Source organism: Zeus faber (genome assembly GCF_960531495.2).
Source record: "Zeus faber genome assembly, chromosome: 10".
Classification (NCBI taxonomy): Eukaryota; Metazoa; Chordata; class Actinopteri; order Zeiformes; family Zeidae; genus Zeus; species Zeus faber.
Genome location: NC_137199.1, coordinates 29,397,490 through 29,418,565, shown reverse-complemented (window position 1 = coordinate 29,418,565; position 21,076 = coordinate 29,397,490). Strand labels below are relative to the sequence as shown.

Below are 21,076 nucleotides of genomic sequence, written 5' to 3'. Positions count from 1 at the left end.
GTTATTGTGGTCTGTGAAAATATATGGATGCTGCCCCTGCTGGTTGTGTGGTGTATGAGACACAGAAAGTGGGTTACTAAGAAAATGAAAACCAAAAAAGTGCTCTTTTGACTGGACTAATTTGTTTCACAGGACAAGCCTGACACATTGGTGTTGAATCTTGAAAGTGGGATATGGACGGAATTAATCAAGAGCTCTGTGAAATAGCGGAGGCTATACCTGAGGTGGACCAGCTGACAGCTCTCCCCGCCCAACCTAATGATGTCAGTGCATCGCCACCCGGTGGTGGCCGTTAATGCTATCAGCTGCCTATGAAAATCCACCAGCAACCCCCTACGCCTGGGGTTCGGTCAACCATGGCTGCACCTCGAACCCCTGCTAAGATGCCAAGGTACAGTGGGGGGGGGGTCATGGAAGCCAGGTATGGCTTGCAGCACAGTTCAGCTGATGGGGAGACAAAGGGGCAGCCGTCCATTTGGCCCTGGCACTGGAGGAAAAGGCTCTACTGGTTCTGCTAGACCTCATGCCAGCAAAGCAGTGCAACTTCCAAGCCCTCGTCAGAGTGCTGGAGAGACGTTTCGAGCAGAGCCTGTTTACGGACGATAGCAAGGAACAGAAGGCTCGCTCCTTCCTGCCGATAGGAAGGAGAGAGCTTTCTGTTCCTTGCTTTCCTGGGCAGAGAGAGCCTGGGCACTCTCGCAGCAGATGTGCGGCTCCACACTCAACTTGGTTACCCACAGTTCAGCACAGCAGACCAGCAGGACCTCGCCCTACATGCCTTCCTGCGGGCGCTGTCACCGGAGCACCTACGCCAACATGTGCGCCTCGCTGTACCCCGGTCGCTAGACAACGAGCTGGAGTAGGACGCCTGTCTGCCTGGTGCCACCCCCAGTCCCCCAGCCCCGGCAACGACCACGACCACCCGCTGCTATTGCTGTGACAAACCTGGTCACAAAGCCTGTGATTGTCCGTCGCCCGCACCAAAGCCTCGTTCCACTGCCGGGAAACAACAGTGGAGCAGCCCAGTGAGGCTAGCCCCGCTCCCAAACCCAACTTCCCTCCAAGGCCTATGCACCCTGGCCTTGGCCTCTACGTGGACTGTGAACTTGATGGCCAGGTTTGCCAAGCCCTTATGGATACTTGGTCCAACATCACCCTCATCTGTCCAGGAATCATGCAGGCACCAAGGGGGTACTCTCTTCAACCTGGACCCCTACTGCTGTCCAGATGAGGACGGTGATACAGGAAAAAGCCAGTATGAAGGGCATAAAACCAGTGCAGATTTGCATTGGAGACCAGGAGATGGTGCATGAGTTCTGGTTAGCCAACATCCAGGACCCATGTATCATCGGTCTGGACCTGCCTACCTGTTGGGGCGCCCAGGTTAACCTGTCCTGGGCCACGTTCACCATCGGCTCGGAGACCATAGCGCTTCACGCAGGACCGAGGAGGAGGACTCGGGGAGACCGCCGAGCTGCAGCCGCCATCAAGGGGCCCTCTACATCACCACCAGCCACCAAAGGGCCCGCTACCCTGCCTACCTCCCTTCTCTCTACTGAGACCTGTGCAGCAGTCCAGGAGCTGTGGGAACATAGCCTTGAAGGGCTTGATCACCAACTAGCTAATGGAGCTCCTCGATGACAACATCGAGCTCTATGCCGCCAAGGACGAAGACTGCATGCAGACAGGGTTGGTCCAGCATGCCATTGACACTGGCTCGTCCCCACCCATCCGCCTTGGCCCTACCGTTTGGCCCTGGCCAAGCGTCATGGGTGGAAAAGATCCGAGAGATAGCTGCTGCAGGAGAGATTGAGCCTTCAGATAGCCTGTGGGGAGCGGCGGCCGTTCTGATGAGAAAAAAGGATGAGAGCTGGAGGATAGAGGACCAAGGACTCCTACCCTCTACCCCGCCTCATCGACGCCCTGGATTACATCTCAGGTTCCAGCAGGTTCAGCTTCCTGTAGTTGCCATTCGCTGCCATTCGACAGGCCGGGTTGAGTCTTAACCCGAAAAAGTGCCATCTGTTCCGAAGGGAGACAACGTTCCTAGGGCATGTGGTCAGCACACAGGGGGTTTCCATCGATCCGGAAAAAGTGGTTGCGGTCCGAGATTGGCCAACGCCAACAACTTTCAGCGAGCTGCAAAGCTTCCTGGGCCTGGCATCCGACCACTGCCGGTTCGTGAGGGACTTTGCCACCATAGCCAGCCTGCTTCACCGCCTTATCGACAAGGGCTGACCTGCTCCAGCTTCTGGTGCCTCGTGTGCTTCGTCCCAGGTCCTTCAGCTGGTCCATGGTGCAGCGGTGATGAGGCACTACGGGAACTCTAAGGCTCTCCAAGGATGTTTCTACTGGGCGACAGGATGTCGAGCTACACGTGCACTGCTGCGACCTCTGTACAGCTCAGAAGGGACTCTCCCAGGGTTCCCATGCCGCTTTGCAACTGCTACATCCCTGTCGCCATGGATTGTTTCACTCAGTGGCCCAGGCGTACGCGGTGCCAAATCAGAGTGTGGCTACAATGGTGGAGAAGCTGGTGGAGGAGTTGTTTGCCCGTTTCAGGGTTACTGCTGAGCTCCACAGTGACCAGGGTCTGAACATGGAGTCTCAAGTGTTCGGTGACGTGTGCAGGCAGCTGGAGGTGAGTGAGATGAGGACGACGCCGCTGCACCTCCACAGCGCTGGGCTAGATGAGCACTTCAACCGAAACCCTGGTAAAGCAGCTGGCCATCCTCACCAGGCGACACAAGCGGGACTGGGACCACCACTTACCCCTTGTCTTGTGGTTCTACCAAACTGCTATGCAGGAGTCAAGCATGTGTACACCTGCGGCACTCATGTTTGGGTGGGAACTCCGGACACCTGTGGACCTGGTGTTCGGGGCCCTGTCCAAGCCTGATTGCCGGGGGCACAGAACTGGCCTACTATCGATGGCTGACGGACAAGCCAGCGGGTAGTCCACGAGTATACCCGCCAGGCCCACACCAGGCCTGGTTGTGAGGTGTATGTGATGCAGGCTGTGGCTTTAAAAAAACCCAACTCTGCTTTGACACAATTTATTTGTTTCACGGCGCAAGTTCGCAACCATTTTATTTATATATATATATATATATATATATATATTTTTTTTTTTTTTTTTTTTTTTAATTATTATTTTTTTTTTTCTCATTGATGATGATGGGAAATGTGCGATGTGTGATGATGTGTGAAATGAAACATGCCTCTGAAAATTCTTGATATTGGTGTGAAATGTAATTACATCCAGAACATATTGTGAAAATAGTGTTTGATTGAATATCTATTAATATTTATGGGATATATTCATCTGAGTCTGTTGGATCTCACTCTTTTCATGTACGCAGGTGCAGCACATGCCCTCAATGGAGTCTGTTTCCATCTTTTACACGTAAAATGAAACAGAGATAATGAACATTATGAGCCACACCTGTGATGTTGATGCTGTTCAGGGCACGAGGCATCGCAGTTCATACTTGGCAACCGCCGATCACCGCGCCCGGTAGACGGATGGTAAAAGATAGACTTTAAAACAACTGCAATTTCATTTTTATCTTTTTACTTTTGCTTGTGATAAAGAGACGACATGTAGAGCTCAAACAACTCAGCTTTTGAGACGCTGGAAGGCGTGTCTCTCTCGTTTACCAGGAGCTAGGTTAGCTGATCCCATCCCCGGCCATGCGTCAAGCTAACATAGTTAGCGCTCTGCTATCTGGGTTCGGGACACACGGGGATGGACCTTCTCGCCTGAATCTGGGTAAGACAAAGTGGTTTATGATGGAAAACCATCCCTTTATTTTGATGTCATGGTGGACGGTCATTGAGGAATGGCTGTTCCATTGTTTGCCACTTTATTGTCTTCCATATCTGTCTCACAACAGCAGAATTCAACCTCGGCCGCAATGCAGTTTCATTGATAGTAAATAAGTTTAAATAATTGTTCACGATGGTACATATTGTGTATATATTTATATATACGGCTACAGGCGTCTAAGTGTAGATGGACAGCTACTTCATAATTTCCCGAAAAATATAATAATAATAATAATAATAATAATAATAATAATAATAATAATAATAATAACTGCGATTTAAATAGTGCCTTTCACAAACCTAAGGACACTTTAGAATGGGGAAAAAACAAAAAAAACAAGGAAAACGGCCATATATGAAAAGAAAAAATGCCAATTTGAATAAATAGTTAACTGTACATAATCTTATTCTTTTTTTGGATGCTCCTACATGATAAAATATGAAAATATGCCCTAAACCTAATGATAAACAACAAATATAACCTTAAAAAACAACGGGAAAAAACTATTAAAAAAAAAACACACACACACACACAGGAAACATTTGGTTATATACAACAACTAATGTAGAAACAGAATAATAATAATAATAATAATAATAATAATAATAATAATTAATAAATTATACAAATAAAAAAATCTAATTACCCCAAAAAAGGAATGAAATTAATCGTGAAGCAGAATGATCGATCATTCAAGGCCCGACCCTTACCGTCCAAACTACTGTCCACAACATTTCAAGCCATTCCCTGTGGCCCTAGTCACTCTAAGCTCATAGTACCAGGGTTTTCTTTTAGTGTTCCCTTTTTCTGCCAATCTCACAAACAAGATACAAACAAAAAAAAGACACACACACACACACATGCACTTCCTGGAGAGGACCCCCATTGCAGCGTTGGCCTACAAATCACAAGATCACTAATGATGCTTTTTTGGAGGTACAGTGAGGTGATCAGTAGAATGATTGGTCTCTTAGGCCGGTTATGCATTTTGGAAGGACAGTCCAATCAGAGACACAGGGACGGACGTCTTTTCAACCTCGCGACGAGGTGGCGATGTGATGAGTGGACAACATAATCTAAATACACAGTGTTAATGATATTTGGATGGATATTTCACTTATTGTTTGATTTCATTATTGAAATGAACTGCACCAAATTGTTATGGGGGTCAAGGGTGTATCAATCTGCTCTGCCCGCGCAGCACAGGACGCACAGGACTTTTTTGTTCCGTTCAATTTGGAAACGGATGAAAATAAATACTTCTAAAATAAAAAAGCACTGTTTTTATTTGTTTTAGTTGGAGAACCCTCTAATAAAAGGGAGAGTCTTCTTTTTCTTTGGGCTGCTCCCGTTAGGGGTGGCCACAGCGGATCATCTGCCTCCAACACCTCGTGTTCTTCTCCCTCCCTTACACCAACCGCTTGCATGTCCTCCCTCAGCACCTCCTTAAAGCTTCTCTTTGGCTTCCTCTTTTCCTCTTGCCTGGCAGCTCCACCCTCAGCCTCCTTCTCCCAATGTAACTCTCATCTCTCCTGCACACGTGTCCAAACCATCTCAGTCTGGCCTCTCTCACTTTTCCACCAAACTGTCCGACCTGAGCTGTCCCTCTAATGTCCTCCTTCTTAATCCTGTTCATCCTCGTCGCTCCCAATGAAAACCTCAACATCCTCAACTCTGCCGCCTCCAGTTCAGCCACCTGCCTTTTTGTCGGTGCCACCGCCTCTAAACCGTACAACATGGCTGCTCTCACCACCGTCCTGTACACCTTCCCCTTCACTCTTGCTGGAACCCTTCTGTCACAGATCAGTCCGGACACTGTTCTCCACCCACTCCACCCTGCCTGTACTCTCTTCTTCACCTCTCTCCGGCACTCTGCTCTACTTTGGATGGTTGTCCCCAAGTACTTGAACTCACTTCAGGCACATGTATTCTGTCTTACTCCTGCCAACTTTCATTCCTCTTCTCTCCAATGCATGCCCCCACTTCTCCAGGCTCTCCTCCACCTGCTCCCTACTCTCGCTACAGATCACAATGTCATCCGCGAACATCATAGTCCACAGAGACTCCTGCCTGATTTCATCTGTTAACCTGTCCATCACCACTGCAAACAAGAAAGGGCTCAGAGCTGCTCCTTGATGCAATCCCACCTCCACTTTGAATGCCTGCGTCACACCTACTGCACACCTTACTACTGTCTGACTACCCTCATACATATCCTGTACCACTCTTACGTACTTCTCTGCCACCCCCGACTTCCTCATGCAATACCACACTTCCTCTCTCGGCACCCTATCATACGCTTTCTCTTAATCCACAAAGACGCAGTGCAACTCCTTCTGGCCTTCCCTGTACTTTTCCATCAGCATTCTTAAAGCAAACATTGCATCTGCAGTACTCTTTCCTGGCATGAAACCATACTGCTGCTCGTAGTAGTAGTAGTAGTAGTAGTAATAGAAAGATATAGAACAAGACTCCAGAACTCAAGAACATATATTTAAGAGCAATCCTGATGACGCTACTCTTGAGTCAATCACTAACTTACAACATTAATACAGTACAGTCCTAAGACGCAACAAAGATATTTTGATTTGAGTGATAAACCCCATAGTTTACTCCCAAGGCAGCCACGACACACACAAGCCACTCGTGCCAATTTCTAAAGTAAGAGACAGAAAAGGTTAATCTATAACAGTTCCGGCTGAGATAAATAAATGTTTCGCGCAATTCTATGAGGAGCTGCACCAATCCAAATGTAAAACAACTGATTCCCAGATAATGAACCAATTCCTAGACAACAGCCAACTTCCCACTCTCGACCAAGAAGCAGCGAAGGCATTGGACTCTGCTGTACCGTTGGACGACATTAAAACTGCTGTTTCTAAATTTCCATAAAACAAAGCCCCCGGCCCCGACGGGTTTGTCATTGAACTAACCATTTAAAAGAAACCTCTGTGCTGCCCCATACACTTTACAAAGCAAACATTGCCCTACTCTTATAGAAAGACAGAGACCCTTTGGAAATGTCATCATACCGTCCAATGTCGAATGAAAATATTCTGTAAATCGTGGCAAATAGATTAAGCAAACACATAGCTAATTTAGTACATCCTGACCAAACTGGTTTCAACGTACGCCGCCTCTTCAACGTCGTATATCATAAACATACAGAAGAGTGTGGTAATTGCCTTGGAGGCCAGAAAGGCTTTCGACTATATAGAATGGAAATATATGTTGACCACCTTAAAACACTCTGGTTTTGGTGAGGGCTTTTATTGACTGCATTGATATCATATATGTCCACTCTCAAGCATCCATTATTACTAATTGTGAGGTTTCGCAGGCATCGAGAGGCGTAGGCCAGTGGTGCTCCTGCTCTCCGTACCTCTTTAATCCAGCCATTGAGGTTCTAGCAAGTCAGGAGATGGCCCCACTTCGGATTCACAACACAGTTAACAATCTGTCTCTAGTCGCAGATGGTATAACCATATTTTTTTGTCGCACTCTAAAACATCCATCCCACTGTTATTACGTTTAATTGATGCTTTTGGAAGCTTTTCACGATACAATATAAATTGGGAGAAGATCGAACTGATGCCCATATACAAAGCAGACCTAAGCTTTCTACAAACCACTCCCTTTAAAATGTATAATTGCCACAAGAGAGCACAGGAAACTCATGAAAAGTAAATTGGAATCCAAGATGCATCAGTTAAAACACAATATTGAATTTTGGAATACATTGCCCATCTCAATGGTTGCTCGCATTAACACCATAAAGATGGTTGCCCTCCCTAGATTTTTATACATTTTTCATTCCATCCTGGTTTTGACTCCTATTTAATATTTCAAGAAGTTGGACTCCATTTTTCTTCTGGAACATCAAAACAGCCAGAATATCTAAAAAACATCTATGTAAATATAAAACAGAATGTGGCTTCCGTTTATCACAACTTAAATTTAACTGTGCAGCCAATCTGAATGCACTCGCCTTTTGGCGCGGCTGCCTACCGGCAGACCACACTCACCAGAGCAGACCCTCGTGGCTTCAAACTGAAGCGGCCACATGCAGTCCTACTTCCCTCCCTGAACTACTTAACAACCCATTCAGGACACAGATTCCAGTCTATATAAACAACCCAATTATTCTTCACTCCTTAAAGAAAATTATGGAAACAAATCCAATCTTTCCTTAAACGGCCTAATGCATACTTAATCAGCCCAATCTGCCACAACCATGCCTTTCCTCCTGCCTTGGTTGACCCAGTCTTCTCCATCTGGAAGGGCAGAAAAATTGCCACGATTAGGAACATGTATGTTGAGGGGTACCTTGCTTCTTTCCAACAGATGCAATTGACCTATGATCTACCAGCAGCACATTTCTATAGGTACCTTCGGCGTGCACCTGGCCTTAAGGGATCAGTCTCTTTTCTGTACAATACTCTGCAGGCGAATCTCTCTCTCTGTAATGTCCGACCTTAAACTGAACACCGACTGGGAACAGGAACTCAATCCTAAAATCTCTGAGGATGTCTGGTAGGCAATTCTTGACGGAACACACCACAGCTCTATAAATGCCAGCCACTCCTCAGGACAATTCAAGGTTGTACACAGACTCCATTATTCAAAGTCCATGCTTCACGCCAGATATCCTCTCAATGTCTCCACCCTGTGCGACAAGTGTAAACAAGAGGCTGGAACTCTCATCCACCACTTCTGCTCCTACCCAAAGCTAAAATTCCTTTTGGACTCTTATATTTGACTACATATTAAAGGCGTTTAAAACTATTGATCCAAACCCATTACCTGCCATCTTTGGAAGTTAATCCTTCCATTAAAAAATACGAGGGGCAAGCCTTCCTCTGTACCCTGTTGGCCAAACGCCTTATCTTACAACAGTGGACGTGGGAGACTAGCCCACTATTCAAGCAGTGGTTTAGAGATCTGGGGGATGTGCTCCACATGGACAGACTTTGCCAAGTAAACCAACAGAGATAAGATCTTCCTGAAAACATGGCAACCCATTTTGACAAATGGCCAGCTGCCCGTGACAAAGCTTGCGCTCATCTTGACACCCCAAGCACTTCAACACATAAAATGCAAGATTCTATTTTATTTTACCCCATTGTATACTGAAACACTTTGTACATTATGAGGGCTGTCAACATTTCTATCTTATGCTGGCGCTGGTATTATTAATATTACTTTTATTGTTATTGTTGTTTATGTTAGTTTGTGGGGGTTTTTTGTTGTTGTTTTTTTAAGCTCTTACAGGGCGGGGGCTAGGGGGATTGGATGGGAGTTGGTGTGGGCTGTTAGTTAAAGAAAAGAAAAAATGGAAGGTAAAATACTGAATCACATATAGTATATTGTATTGTCTGTCTTGCATTGTTCTTCCAATAAAATACTTTTTTTTTTTTAATTGCTAAATGTGCATTCAAATACGCTTAAACCATTATATGTGATATGAATACAACATGACCAGATAAGATAGAAAATTGTCGCTAAAACAAGCAACACATACCTAAATACAATAAAAGTGTGTAGCGTGTATAAAGAATAACACATAAACTTGAACATATGTTCAAGTTGTAAAAATATTTTTTTTAAAAAGGGGAAAAAAAATAACATACTTGGGAAGAGTATCATATAATATATGATACTCTTCCTAAGTATGTTGTTTATTTTTTCATAAATATTCATATAATATTTTAAAAACATGTCACAATAAAACAAATACTACAGTTAGTTATTTTTGTGGAGACCAGGTATAAACAATTTTTTTCACACATAAATAATTATAGTAAAATCAAACCTCAACGTCAGACCAGTGTGTGTGTCCCTTCACCATGTGAACCTAACGTGACAGTGGGTGCACTCCTTTTCAGCCAGGGCACCTCCCGCCGAGGGAGGAGCTTAGGCTATCTCTTACATACTAATTGTAATACGCTTTTTATACTATCTATATACTATCATCAAAGCATGTTTTTCAAATATGAATAGTGATAGAAAATGTTTCCTAAATCAACATTAAAATCCAGATATTAAAACATCAATAGGAACAACTTATTTGATTTCCGCCTAAAAATATTCAATCGTTGTTGTCTGCGATAATGTGAGAGTTTAACTAATCTCCATAGCAACAAAAGGTACAACCAGTGGCACCCTAGAGGGGGGAAAAGATAGGACCAATCTATGGGACCGTGACGGACAGGGTCCCTAAAAAATGATTAGAACTGTGAGTAATTTTTTTTATTATTAAATGATGAACCAATCATTAATAGAACAGTGGAGCATCATGTCTCAGCTTCCCAAAGTCAAATCTAGCTTCCTAAAACCAAAAGAAAGACGGGAGAGAGGGGAAAAAAAGGACGACAGGGTTGGTGTGGCCTCGTGGTGGGGTCCAATGTAATATCTTTTCGTGGGGCCCAAAAAATCCATTGAAGTGCCCCTGGGTACAACTGCATCTAAAGAGCTTATCTGCGCCATTCATTTTGTGTAATATATTAAAAAAAAACGTAAATATTAAAAAGGATGTCTTTAACTGACATTTCTCACAAAATGTAATCCATATTTTCCAGCCCTAGTTGGTGCCCCTAAATATCTCTTTTACTTAGCATCAGGGGTACTGTAGGAACAAGAAAAAACAGTGAAAATGTATGTGGAATTATTTTAAATGGAAGAATCATTACACCCGGTTGAAAATATAAATAACTACAAGGTAAATGAGAATGTAAGATATTGTTACTCAATTCACAGGAAACAATGGAATACGATCGTCTGGTATGGTTAAAATTTCCTTGAAAGGATGCAATAGTTATCTTTAATTATTGTGGGAGCGATGGAGAACGCCAGCCACCACCATCTGCGCCATGACCATCAGACACTCCTTCTCCACTGTACTGTACCTCGACCTCCGCTCAGCGCCCTCCACGTCCTGGGACAAGACCGCGCCCAGCACTCTGTCCGACGTGTCGCTCTGCAGACAGAAATGGAGAGAGATGGTAGGGATGGTACTGGTTTCACCAGCCTGTTTAAACTGTTTTAAACTTGGATCCTGATGACATGTGCTGGGGGTGGGGGTGGGGGCTTTTGGCGAAGCTGTTATTAAATCAAGCCCCTTTCCCACTTGCACTGAAAGCCGTAAATCCACTGGATATTTTCCGTTTTGGAGTCATGTGAGAAAAGGATCAGGTGTCGATGTTCTGTAAAAGTTGTTCCATAAATTTCCCTGTTCTCGATCTAGTATCATTTGGGAAATTGCCGGCACGGCTGTAAATGGAAGTGTGTGGAAATGGAAGCAATAACATTTCCGTAAAGTAGGCGCGTTGCCGAATCCAAATAAAGCACAAATAATTTTTACCAATATTTATTTTGCACAAATATTTAAAAAATTATGTGTTCTTTCGGGAAGAAAGAAAATACATTCGGGAAGAAGTAGAGTCCGATCAGAACCGTGGACCTCGGATGCAAATACGAGAAATGTAAACACGCCCAGTCTCTATGGAGATGGGTCTTTATATTCTTATATGTTATTAAATGTTTTATGTTTTTCTTTTTCAAAATGCCACTCAGACCCTAGACGTGTCTTTTATTGTCAGGGTGCAACTGTAAAACATCGCCTGCCTCCGGAGAACGTTCCTTCTCCGGAGGCAGAGAGCGTAGGACGGGTTGAGACATGAGGCCTGTATTGGGAAGTGCTTTGAGCGGTCGCAAGACTGGAAAATAAAATGCAGTCCATTTTTTGCATTGATTATTGGCTCTCCCTCCCTCCCTCCCTGCCTGGACAGCGCATCACAGCTTCATCCTCACTGGAGGCTACAGGGTTTATTCGATTCAATGATTTAATATTTTTAAATAGTATTTATTAAATCAGTGTGATGCTCCTCCGTACTGTATGTTATATGTCCCACTGCAATAGACTAGACCTGGGGCTCTCAAAATGGGGGTCGCCAAATGTTTTCTGGGGGTCGCCAGATTATTTTCTGAACATGGACAAAAATAGGGAATTATTATTATTATTTTATTATTATTATTATTTTTATTGTATATTTTATAATTTTTCATAGCATAAAAATGAATTTTGTCCCGCACACATCGGGATGTTTGGTCACCCATTGAGTTGTGGAAAGTTACATAACAGTTACAGAAAGTTAATAAGCTCATGAAATATAATGCTAAATATATCAAAGACCATAGCGGCACAAATTGCAATTATTATGGCACGAATGGGCACAAACGCAGCACGAATGGCAATTAATTTATTTAAATTCAAATCGCAGGGGGCGCCAACTCTACGGAGGTTTGTACGTGTACTTAACTATCCTGTAGCAATCTATGTGTAGATCCAACATTGGCTAGTCGGAATGACGCGGTTGTGTGACTTTCACTTTTTTTTGGGGGGGGGGGGTCGCCAGTCAAAAGATGTGAGAACACCTGGTCTAGACTTATACTACACCTGGGAGATCATTGACTCCCTCATTGGGGTGGGGGGGAGGTGGGGTCACCTCAGTGAAAGAGGGCTGATTTCTCCATTCACTCTTTCTTCAGTGAGATGTGTTTGCATATTATGTTTGAGCTCTGTGTCACCTGTCACACAACGACGGCCTGTTCAGTGCAAACAACACTCAAAGAATCATGAGAAGCCCTCTCCATAATATCCTAAATATTCTAAATACTGTATACTCTATATTTATATCCAGACAGACAGACATAAAACCTGAGACCATGATATACCCGAAGTCGTGATACTGAGGAGTATGATTATCACACCGTCACACCAAGCTCTACTATTCTATGCATTATCACCTCCCTAACGCATAACTTGCTATCACAATAAAGGAATCTTTTTGTTTCATTCATTGTCTCAAGCTCATTCAGTCATCCCAGAGAACCCAGGAATCTTTTTCAGAGCTTTACTTTATTTTATTCAAGCGCTGGAGCCGGATGAGAATGGCACACTATTTATGAGTGTGTGTGCACGCGCATATATACACACACCTATATTATCCTACACTCTATGCTTCCGGAGAAGGAACTCTCTGGTATGGCCATCTCCCATTTTATTATGGACTTTTTATGGACTTATTATGGGCTTCTCATCAGGTTTTTTTTTTAAATATTGACTGACCTCTCCTCGAGGTCAGTCAATATTAAAAAAATGTACAAAATAAAAATACTGTGAAAAAAACACTAATGAGAAAACTTTCAATAAGTATAGTATAAGTAAGTAATAATTCTGTCAGTGTCATTTCATCAGGATGATTTACATTTTTGAGACTACAGAAATTAACAATGTGCTACTATGAGTTAAACAGTAGTTCTTAAGAACAAGATCCAGAATGTTTGCACATGGACACAAAATAAACTAGATGATGTTTTAATTAAAGGAAATAATCTTTATCAGGATAAGAAAAAGTCTGTTGGAATAAATATATAATATTCCAGGAAGAGATTATATTGCAATAACAGAATTGACAACAAGACAAATTATGTTTTATACAACATTTGAAGAAAAGATACTGAAACTAAATACAGTGTGTGGCATGAAGAACCATAACAAACAAATAATAATTTGAGAACAAATTAATATTTACTACAAGATCCAGAAACATGCAGACGTAAGTCCTGATTGGTCCAGACGGAAGTCCACAATGTTTGTACCTTTTGTAAATTGTGATGCATTTCACAGAAACCAAAAAACTGCAACATGTACCTCAAACAAATAAATTGAAAGCTGTGTTTTGCTGCCTGCATATTTATTATAATTTTATTTTATATATTTTTTTATTTTATCATTATTATTATTATTTTTTTTTTAATTTATCATTTATTTTATCAGACTGTTAAGCTCTTTTTTTTAATGATAATCGTCTGTACACATGCACCAATCCTCACCATGACAAATTCCTCTTACATGTACAATGTAAAATTGTCAGTCTTTATGAAAGGTCATCTGGCTGAATTGTAATAAAACTAAACGGAACTATCCTTGTGAAAATATTTTAAATTCAATAAAGCTTCCTTAAAATACTTCACGCCATAGTGCCAGGCGGGTCACAGGTAAAAAAAAAAAAAGAGGAAATGTTGATCCCACCATTGACCTTCAATAATTCTTGGCTAGACCACATTCTCATTGATAAGATATGAAATAATAAATCTGTCAAGTCCTTTTTATCAACTCTGACGGCTCTTCATGGAGTATATAGGAAAACCAATTTCATTATAAAACAAAGAATGATTATACTATAATCATTCTTTGTTTTTTGTTATGTCACAATAATTTGTTCTTAAAGAGACGTCTGAAATAGGCTCTGAATGGACCTGATGATTACATCCGAGACTAGATTGTGGTTTTTGATCAGCTTTCTGACTGTGACCTAATTTCTGGTTAAACAATTCATGGTTATGTCCAGTTTACTCGTGGAGCCCTTTATCACAGTATCACCATGATTCCCAGGCCCCACATTGAAAGGACAGTTAGACGCCCCAACCCTAGCACCACAGACTGGTGAGGCAAAACTCCCAAAAACACAGTCACAGTCACATAGATTCACCTTCTACGATGGCTGGAGAGCAGTAGGTGCATAGTGGCTGGATAAACATTTCATTACTTCATTGATCGGACGCTTTAGTCCAAATCGACTGAGACTAAGTACATTTTGTCTGAAGTATCAAACTACTGTGTATGACAGTCACAGCTGAACCTTCTCTAGGAATAAGCAGCATGAGTAGAGTTAGAGATTTTTCGAGGAAAGTACGTTAGACAATAAAGAAAGGGCTTCACAGAGAGTGTCCCAGAGAAGGCCACAAGGCATCACAGGGCAACAGAGGGCCCCAGGGCCTCACAGAGGGCAATAGGGCTTCATAGAGGACCACAACAATTAACAGAGGACCACAAGGTTTCACAGAGGGCCACAAGGTTTCACAGAGGGCCACAGGGCTTCATAGAGGACCACAAGTATTAACAGAGGACCACACGGTTTCACAGAGGGCCAGAGGCCTTCATAGAGGACAACAAGAATAAACAGAGGACCACACAGTTTCACAGAGGGCCTCAAGGGACCACAGGGCGTCAGAGCGCCACAGGTGACCACAGAGGGCCACAGGGCCTCACAGGGGGCCACACAGGGACCCACAAGGCATCATGGAGGGCTACCGGGATCCATACTGTAGGAGCATTGATGCCTGCAAGCTATGTAAACTATCCACAACCGAGGGACTCCCAGGGACGAGAGACGAGACATAATGAGGCAGCGATGAGCTCGCTGGCCATTGGCTCGCGTCCCATTAGCAGTAGGCACCAGCAGTAACTCACTATGCGACCGGAAAAGCACTGACCCAATTACACTCAGCAGAGACACGTCACTCCAGCTTTTATGGCCGGCCTCGTATTGTTCCTTTAACGTAGATTTTTATCTGTGGAAAACCATGGTTCTCGCAGAACATCCCTCAAAAACCACTACAGGCATTTATTTTTTTCAATGCCGGAGCAACAATGGAAGTAGGCTCTAAAAATAGATAGAATCCCACTAAATACAAAGAAGTTGTGGAGCGGGGGAGATGCAGCACACTTTTGTATAATTCAAGTCATTCATTGAGTGCCAAGTCAGCGCATGGCAGCGGGCCAAGGCCTTGGAGATGTTTCGATCTAACGATCTGATCTGACAAGCGAAACGTGGGAAATCAGTTTTGCCGACCTACATGTAAAGCCCCCTTTCCAAAGAAAGGATCAGCAATAGAAAGTTTGATTAGAGACGTTAGAGACAGGTACCGAAGACGATGTTGTACAGAAGGACGTTGTGTGAGACAGGGTCTAAGCCGATGTAACATTCAGATTTGGACCACTGAAAGGATCCGAATGCTTTGAGCAAACGATCCAAGACGAGCTGCCTGACGTGCCCTGTGATTCCAAGCCAATGTTTACGATGGGATTTAAGGGGGACTTTCGGCGGCGGGAGCCGATTTGCTGCAAAAAAGCGGGGACAAACAATGGATGCGTGGTTCAGACGGACATGAGGGGCCTCCACCGTAATGCACCAGTGCAAAGCAGCCACGGGACGCCACACTTCTGAGGCCCCACAGGATTTCCAAGTCATGTATGAGTATTTATATCATTTTGGGCAGCAGGCTCCCGTTATTTAAGAGCCATTGTATCCTATATTATCAAACATACATGATAAATCATATAGTATCAATCATATATCCCATATGATAAATCTTGTGTGATAAATACCATGCGATGAATTCCGTATGATGTATCTATCTATATGAGTCCTATATAATGAATCATCAAACTTATATTATCCTGCATGATGAATTATACAGTATATAATGAATCCTCTATCTTCAATTCTATATGATACATTGTAAATGATGAATCATATATGAATCCTACATGATGAAACATATACGATGAATCATGATGAATCCTACTGTATAGCATCAAGCCTGTATCATTAATATTATCAATATTATCATTCGTATGTCATAAATCATATATTATCCATGATATGTTGTATCCTATATGAGAAATCCCCTTTGATGAATCCTATATAATAAATCCCATATGATAAATTAATAATAAACTGGGGCTCTAATGTTTATACCCCTGTTCATTTACTCTCCTCCCATGGCTTCTCCTCCCACTGCTCTGCCGATGACACTCAGCTCTCCTGCCTGCCTGAATAATTACCGTCTGGTGGCCCTCCCCTCGGTGGTCATGAAGTCAGTCGAGAGACTGTTAAAGTACTACATCTGCGCCTCCCTCCCCCGCACCACTGACCCGCTGCAGTTTGCATACCGGCTGAACAGATCCACGGACGACGCGGTCTCCCAGGTACTGCACACCACGCTCACGCACCTGGATGGCCGGAAGGGGGCCTATTTGAAATGGCTGTTCATCAACTACAGTTCGACTTTCAATACCGTAGTCCCCACCAGACTGGCTGTCAAACTGCAGGAACAAGGACTGAACGGCCCGCTGTGTGCCTGAATCCTGGACTTCCTCTCAGCCCGGCACCCAGGTGGTGGGGGTGGGGAGGCACATGTCCAGCTCCCTCACCCTGAACACAGGATCCCCCCAGGGCTGTCTCCTCAGCCCCCTACTGTACTTCCTGTACACACATGACTGTGTGGCCAGGTCCAGCTCCAACACCATCGACAAGTTTGCTGACGACACCGTCGTGGTGGTGGCCTGATCACCGACAACGATGAGAAGGCCTACCACGAGAAGCTGTCTGACATGTCACTCTCGTGCCAGGACAACAGCCTCCTCCTGAACGTCAGCAAAACTAAGGAGCTGATTGTGGACTTTAGGAGAGGATTACAACTGAGGACGCACGCCCCGTTGATGATTAATGGGACTTCTGTCGACAGGGTGAGCAGCTTCAAGTACATCACAGAGGACTTAACATGGACTGTACATACAGACACTCTGGTGAGAAAGGTGAGGCAGCGTCTTTACCACCTCAGGCAGCTGAAGAAATTCAGGGTCTCGTGAGGATCCTCAAGTCCTTCTACTGTGGAGCAGTACATATACATATACAGTCTATTCCTTTTATTTCTATTTTGTATTACTACTTAGTATATTCACTTTTTTACTCTTATTTTTTTCTCTTTATTAACGGAATTATGTTTTAGGAATCAGTTAGTTTAGTTAGCTAGTTAATTAGTTAGCTCTTGTGCCAGTAAGTACTTATTGTACATAATCTCCAGATGCGCTGCAATGTCATTTCACTATATATAGGTATGATCGTATGTATATGTATGTGATAAATAAACATCTTGAATCTTGAATCTCTGCTCTCCTTTCCCTCTTCGGGATATGGAGAGGCGCATCCGTGCACGTCTTGAAGACATTGATGGATGGACATCTGGCCCCCACTCGAAGCTCCACCTTAACCAGACAGAGCTCCTCTTTCTCCCTGGGAAGGACCGCCTTCACACGACCTCTCCATCACCATCGAGAACACCGAAGTATCTCCATCTCTGACCGCCCAAGAGCCTTGGGGTAAATCTGGACAACCCGGTCTCCTGCTCCTCCCAAATCACAAGTCCTGGCTGAGATGCTTGTCATCTCCCGTCTAAATCCCGCAACTCTCTTCTGGCAGGATTACCTGCCTGCTCCATCACACCTCCACAGCATCCAAAATGCAGCTGCCCGTCTTTTATCAACCAAAGAGCATCCGCTCATGTCACTCCTCTCCTTCCATTGCTTCACTGGCTTTCCATCTCCTCTCGGATTTAAGACGCTAGTGCTCTCCTACAAGAGCATCCATGGAACTGCTCCTCCCTATCTCCGGTCCCTGGTCGGCTTCCAGACTCCGCTTCTCCTCGACCCTCGCCGGCCGAGGCCTCGCTCCTCCACCGCTACGTGGTCGCAAGGGTCATTCGTTCAAGTCGCGACTCTTCTGATCCCTGTCGCCCCAATGGTGGAACCAGCTCCCCGTAGTGGCGGAATGGCTGAATCGTTTCCCATCGTCCTTCGCATCGTCCTGACCCGTCTACCCCATGAGCGTCTCTTTCCACTTTACCCTCTAACATACTGTGACGTGTGGATGGAAGGGTTTGAGCAGCCACAACTGCCGCTCAGGTTAAAAAGCCCCATCCACACACACACACTCAGGATAGAGGAGCCCTGTCATGACATGTTCCATCTGCTCCTGGCTAATTCCACCGAGCCTCCTCTCTGCAATAAACTGATGTCGACAACTCATCATCATCTGTGTCTCCGTGGGCCCTGGAAACGCCACAAGTGGCGTGTGGCAGGTGGAGCTGCCACAGGGGCACCTGAATGGGGACCCCGGCACAGGGAAGGGACACATCTGTGGCTGTGATGTTACAGTTGGATCGATACTGTGACAAATGTACTTTGTAGGTGGCTTTGGACAAAAGCGTCTGATCATTGACGTAGTGTAATTCAATCTCGTATGATAGACACACGATGATAAATACTGCATGATAAATAATACAACACGAGCGCAGCTGATGAATTGCGCAATCTTCCCTCTTCATCCCTCTCCTTTAGGCAGACAGTTTTATTTGGGTTTTTTTTGGTTTTTGGTTTTTTTTCCCGGGGTCGTAGTTATCTCATCAGGCGGAGGGTCGTTCTGCTCTACTGACTCCTACCTGGAGACCTGGAGACCTGGAGACCTGGAGACCAGGAAAGAACGACTTCAGACGGCTGCATTCTGGTGCCCACAGGATGACCCAGCCGCTGGAAAGGAACAGGAAGGAGGCAATGACAATATTTTCATTTTCGATTTGGAAAGCGGGTGATGTCTTTATTTCGCTGAAGCAGAATGTTTTGGTTCTTTGTGGCTGTAAATGTGTGGAGGAGGATAAAAGGATTGAAAAGGACTTTACTGGCACCGCAACACATTCAGACAAGAATATTAGATGTAACTTATAATGGAGAACAGCACAACAAATGAATGAACAAATGAAATGAATACATTATATAAGTAACAACAATATGAATCTATCTCCTCCCTTTCTCCCTCCCCCCTCCCTCGCTCTTTCTCTCTCTCTCACACACACCCTCTCTCTCCTCCCTCGCTCTCTCTCTCTTTTCCCACGGCCCACAACTCTTTCTCTCTCTCTCTCTCAGCCCCCTCTTTCTCTCCTCCCTCTCTCTTCTCTCTTCCTTCTCCTTTCTCTCGCTCCCCCGCCTCCCTCCCCCCCCTCTTGCGCTCCCTCCCCCAGCGCATTCTCTCTCCCCCCTCTCACACCTCTCTTCCCTTCTACCCCCCCCTTCTTTCACGCCCTCTTCCTCTCTCCTTCCTCCCTCTCTTCTCCCCCTTCCCCTCTCTCTTCCTCCCACCCTCTCACTCTCCTCCCTCCTCTCCTTCCTCTTCCTCTCCCCCCACTTCACGCTCACTCCTGCTCTCTCTCTCTCTCTCTTTCTCTCTCTCTCTCCCACACCTAATTCTCTCTCCCCCTCTCGCCCCCCCCCCCTCCACCCCCCCCCCCCCACCCATTCATTATCCCTCCTCCCTCTCTCCATCCCGCCTCCTATCTCTTCCTCCCTCCATCATCCTCTCACCCCCCTCACTTCATTCTCTCTCCTGCTTTCCCGCTCTCACAGCTCTCCGCCCCCCTCTCCCTCTTTCCCTCTCCTCCATCTCTCTCCCCCTCTGTCTCCTCCCCCTCCCCTTCCTCTCTCCCTCCCCAAGTTGAATCTCTCCTCTCTCTCTCTCTCTCTCTCTCTCTCTCCCTCTCATCCTCCCTCCCTCTCACTCCCTCTCTCCCTCTCTCTCTCTCACCCTCCCTCCCTCCCTCCCTCAGCTCCACAGTCATGTGTTCTGGTGATGGGAGCTGCTTGTCTCCGGTCTCCTCTTCAGTCCGTTCCGCTGCAGAATGACCTGAAGCTGCGTCTCCTCCTTCACTTCCACCTCACTGTGCTTCAGACTCTTCTTTTTATTTTTCCTCTTGAAACTTCCCGGATGAACTTGCAGCCCGGACTCCCTGGATCGGACTCTTCTGGATCTGGATCTGGTTCTGGTTCTGGTTCTGGACCTGGACCTGGACCTGCTTTGTTCAGCCGCACCATGAGGAGCTGCCTGGCCGTGGTGCTGCTGTGTGGAGTCTCTGGTAGGTTCATTTAACGCAGGAAACCATGTGTTTTCTATGGAGTCAAGTGGTAAAGTTTCTGTTTTTCTGCTTGTTGGTGACTGTTAAGTAAGTCCACATAATAATAAGCACCACTGGCGGCTTTTAAACTTAATTTGCATTTATTTACCATTGAATAATCAACAATATCAATAGAATATATAATACATCTAATTTAAATAATATATACATATATATATAAAAAAAAATTATGACCAGGACGATATGCATTGCTTTTATTGTCTTATTTGTATTGTATATTTATTAGATCTTGTCATTCATCCTCAAGCAAAATACAAAGTCAATAACCAAAAAATAAGATCTTGCACATTGTGATTGTTTTTAAGAGGTTGATCATATTTCTGACTATTTGAAAACCCTAAAAAATTCATCTGTGAGACTTTTTTTTTTTTTAGCATTTATAATATTTCAATCTTTTTGTAATATTTCTTTATCCATTCGCGCCTTTAGTTGACTTACTTTCTATCACTCTAACGGATTTATCATCAAGCCCTTGGCCAACAATTTAACAGCAGAAGGCACGCAACACATAAATACCTGGTGTAGATGTGTGTGTAGAGGGGTGTTGGATTCCCCCATCCCTCCTACGCTGACATGCAGGTTAAAACAAACACTAAA

General features: G+C 44.5%; 1 protein-coding gene across 1 annotated transcript in view; it reads left to right on the top strand.

Annotated features, from left to right (window-relative positions):
- Positions 1-356: 356 nt before the first annotated feature.
- The window catches only part of rxfp1 (relaxin family peptide receptor 1), a gene marked incomplete at both ends in the record, with an annotated part of 92,932 nt that continues 72,212 nt past the window's right edge, over positions 357-21,076 (top strand). Inside the window, 7 exons of the mRNA XM_080008261.1 lie at positions 357-391; positions 741-838; positions 987-1,117; positions 1,228-1,383; positions 1,622-1,747; positions 2,278-2,377; positions 2,481-2,714. Of these exons, the coding sequence (XP_079864387.1) occupies positions 357-391; positions 741-838; positions 987-1,117; positions 1,228-1,383; positions 1,622-1,747; positions 2,278-2,377; positions 2,481-2,714 (880 nt within the window). The remainder of the gene's footprint in view (positions 392-740; positions 839-986; positions 1,118-1,227; positions 1,384-1,621; positions 1,748-2,277; positions 2,378-2,480; positions 2,715-21,076) is intronic.